Here is a 2,577-nt window from a genome sequence, read left to right as displayed (position 1 = left end):
CGCGGCGTTCACTGGCGATGTAATAGCACCAACCAAAGCAGCCTCTGCAGCGCTGAAACCTGTTGTCGTCCCGTTCGACGAACCCATAAGCGAGTGTGTGTTATAGAAGTAGTAGGTCTGGTCTGTGCCGTGCTTCAAAACGTACCGGCTTTATTATATATTTCATTAGGCAAAACATTTTACGACTGTCTCACTTAATCCGGACCTTACGGTAATAAAGATATCGTCCTGGAACCCGGTTTTGGAATAGTGGAAATCCGTCAATTTATCTCAGTTTTACGGGAAAAGAAGTTTCCGGTCAAGGACTCTAAATCTCTCAATCCGGACTTTACGGTACCAAGTTGCGGTGCTGCCACTATTTGATGGAATGTGATTCCATCGAGGACCGAAATTTTTGGAACCAACTCTTTCAGTAATATCGAATAAGAGACCCCCTTTCAAAATTGATGACTTATGTGATGGCTCAATGCGCAGTATCTACAGAAGCTAGCACGACCACACGCTGTAGCAACGCGCGCAGGTGTCGACATCGATCACGACGCACAGAGAAGTTGTATTGAGATTAGAAAGATGAGGTGCCGCGACAAGTGTGGTTCCAGCTGGTAGAATTAACAATTCGGGGGCGTGTACGCGGATACCACGGCATATTCATTGCGATTGTCTGAAGATGCAGGGTATCGTAATGATGCTGTTTTAACCAAGGTTTTGCGCGCTCTTCCTGCGAATGTGATTGCAGTCAACCTGCGAGTCTACGCCAACAAAACTGCATTCGAGTTGGTGAATGCCCCACTTGCAGTTCGTGACAAGATATGAAGCTAAACTTGGCCAGGCTGAAGAAATCTATGTCGTTGTGTCTGATCGTGTTGCTACCTCCGTCACTGACGCAGTCGTGGACAAGGCGAAGCGTAAGTTTTATAATTTTCAAATAGCTGCGTCATTGATAAATTAGTATCAGACTTAACTTGTCTATGTCGAAACCAAATGTCCTTATCAGTTATGCCAGCGTAATTGGATGTCCAATTTTGAGGTATATGTATGAAATACATGTGACATAATGTAGAAGCAATGTAATTACTTTCACGTTATTCACGTGTCGTTTTTGCGATTGACGCATTGCTCGTATCGGCCCAATGCGACTATCAACTCAATGTTATTATTCTGTACATCCAAAGTCTCTTTTTGTGCCCTAACAAACTATAGCGCAGTCTAATCACTTTGTTCTTGTAGTGACCACTTGTGTTTCAGCGATCAATTGTAAACATGACGATTTGCTGCTGAGTATCTGCCATCTCAGTCACATTTGGATCGAGCTGCTACATGTAGTAGTACATCGTACTATACTACTAGTAAATCAAAACTGAATTTTCACCTAGTACTGAATATGCAAGCGATACGAGTTGAGAAATATAATCGGGTCATTTGTGGGTCTGGTCTGCTCCACGTACGCCACCAAAAAATGAGACCGCTGGGACGCGTCCCAAAATCATGCTATACAGAGATTTGTCTTTGCTTCAACCAGTGTGACAAAACGATGCGCAATGTGTGGCGGAAAGCTCCAAGAACCTCCTGAGGAAGTGTTCAATATTTTACGGATGGCAGGGGTATGAATTGGTGTTTTCGAAGACAAGGTACATTTGATCCAGTGGTTTAGGTACACCAGAATGTATATAGAATAACAAGAAGAATGGATTCTCAGACGTGACAATATTAGAGTTCCTTTTAAAGGCTTACCCGGGCAAGAGAAATAAGAAATTTGCTACACTCATTGAATCGCTCATGAATGTCCCCAATTTGGGGATAATCGCCGGAAACATGCAGGCTCATCACTTTCGGAAATGGCTGGACTTTCCGTTTAATCCCAAACGTATAGCAAGTCTGTTGGTGGGTTCCATTCCTACCAGTGATATGCGCTTGCCAGAGACTGATCTCAGATACAAGACTTGGGAGGACTACTACACCTTTACTACACAGAGCAAAACCTATGACGAGTTTGTGCTGAAGAGAGTGAAGACATATTTTGGCAACGGAAGCCGTTATGATACCGTAGTGATATTGGTTTGATGAACAAGCGCACATCGAGAACCCACTCCAAGCCAAGGTTGTGAAATACGCGCAGCCATCGCTCTGGCTCTTGACAAAAATCTGTAATGGGCGATGATCTTCTCACATGGGGCCACCACAAATAACAAGCTATGAAATAACTATTTTGAGCGAACGCCACTGCTGTAGCCAGATACTGACATTTCTTTATGCAAAATTCAATCGGTTAAATTCGCATCACTGCGTCGTCTCCAATCACAATTTAGTACCAGAGGGCCTTGTTCCAGTGCACACTCTTCGCGTTGGCCAGCGCATACTCATCGACAGAGAACGTCTCGTTGATCACAATCTGCGTCCCCAAACTGGGATCGTTGTACTGCGGCCAATACAACTTGTCATCGGGCCACACAGTGTTCGGGTTGCCTGCCAGCACGAAGGACAGCAGGTATTTCTGCATCATTCTCGCAACCGCGGCGTTCACTGGCGATGTAATAGCACCAACCAAAGCAGCCTCTGCAGCGCTGAAACCTGTTGTCG

General features: G+C 44.8%; 2 protein-coding genes across 2 annotated transcripts in view; one reads left to right on the top strand and one right to left on the bottom strand.

Annotated features, from left to right (window-relative positions):
* The first annotated feature begins 1,721 nt into the window (after positions 1-1,721).
* Positions 1,722-2,277, top strand: PPTG_21356 (hypothetical protein). Its single transcript, XM_008896609.1, has one exon. The coding sequence runs from the start codon at positions 1,777-1,779 to the stop codon at positions 2,059-2,061; it is 285 nt and encodes a 94-aa protein (XP_008894857.1). The 5' UTR covers positions 1,722-1,776; the 3' UTR covers positions 2,062-2,277.
* A 25-nt stretch (positions 2,278-2,302) lies between these two features.
* Positions 2,303-2,577, bottom strand: part of PPTG_21355 (hypothetical protein) — a gene marked incomplete at both ends in the record, with an annotated part of 3,359 nt that continues 3,084 nt past the window's right edge. Inside the window, one exon of the mRNA XM_008896608.1 lies at positions 2,303-2,568. Within this exon, the coding sequence (XP_008894856.1) occupies positions 2,303-2,568 (266 nt within the window). The remainder of the gene's footprint in view (positions 2,569-2,577) is intronic.

This window comes from Phytophthora parasitica, assembly GCF_000247585.1.
Source record: "Phytophthora parasitica INRA-310 unplaced genomic scaffold supercont2.4, whole genome shotgun sequence".
Taxonomy (NCBI): Eukaryota; Oomycota; class Peronosporomycetes; order Peronosporales; family Peronosporaceae; genus Phytophthora; species Phytophthora nicotianae.
The sequence above is the reverse complement of the archived record's forward strand: the minus strand, read 5'-3'. Positions and strand labels throughout refer to the sequence as shown.

Coding starts and splice junctions, on each gene's coding strand:
- PPTG_21356 (XM_008896609.1), top strand. CDS start 1,777: ATGAATGTCCCCAATTTGGGGATAATCGCCGGAAACATGCAGGCTCAT.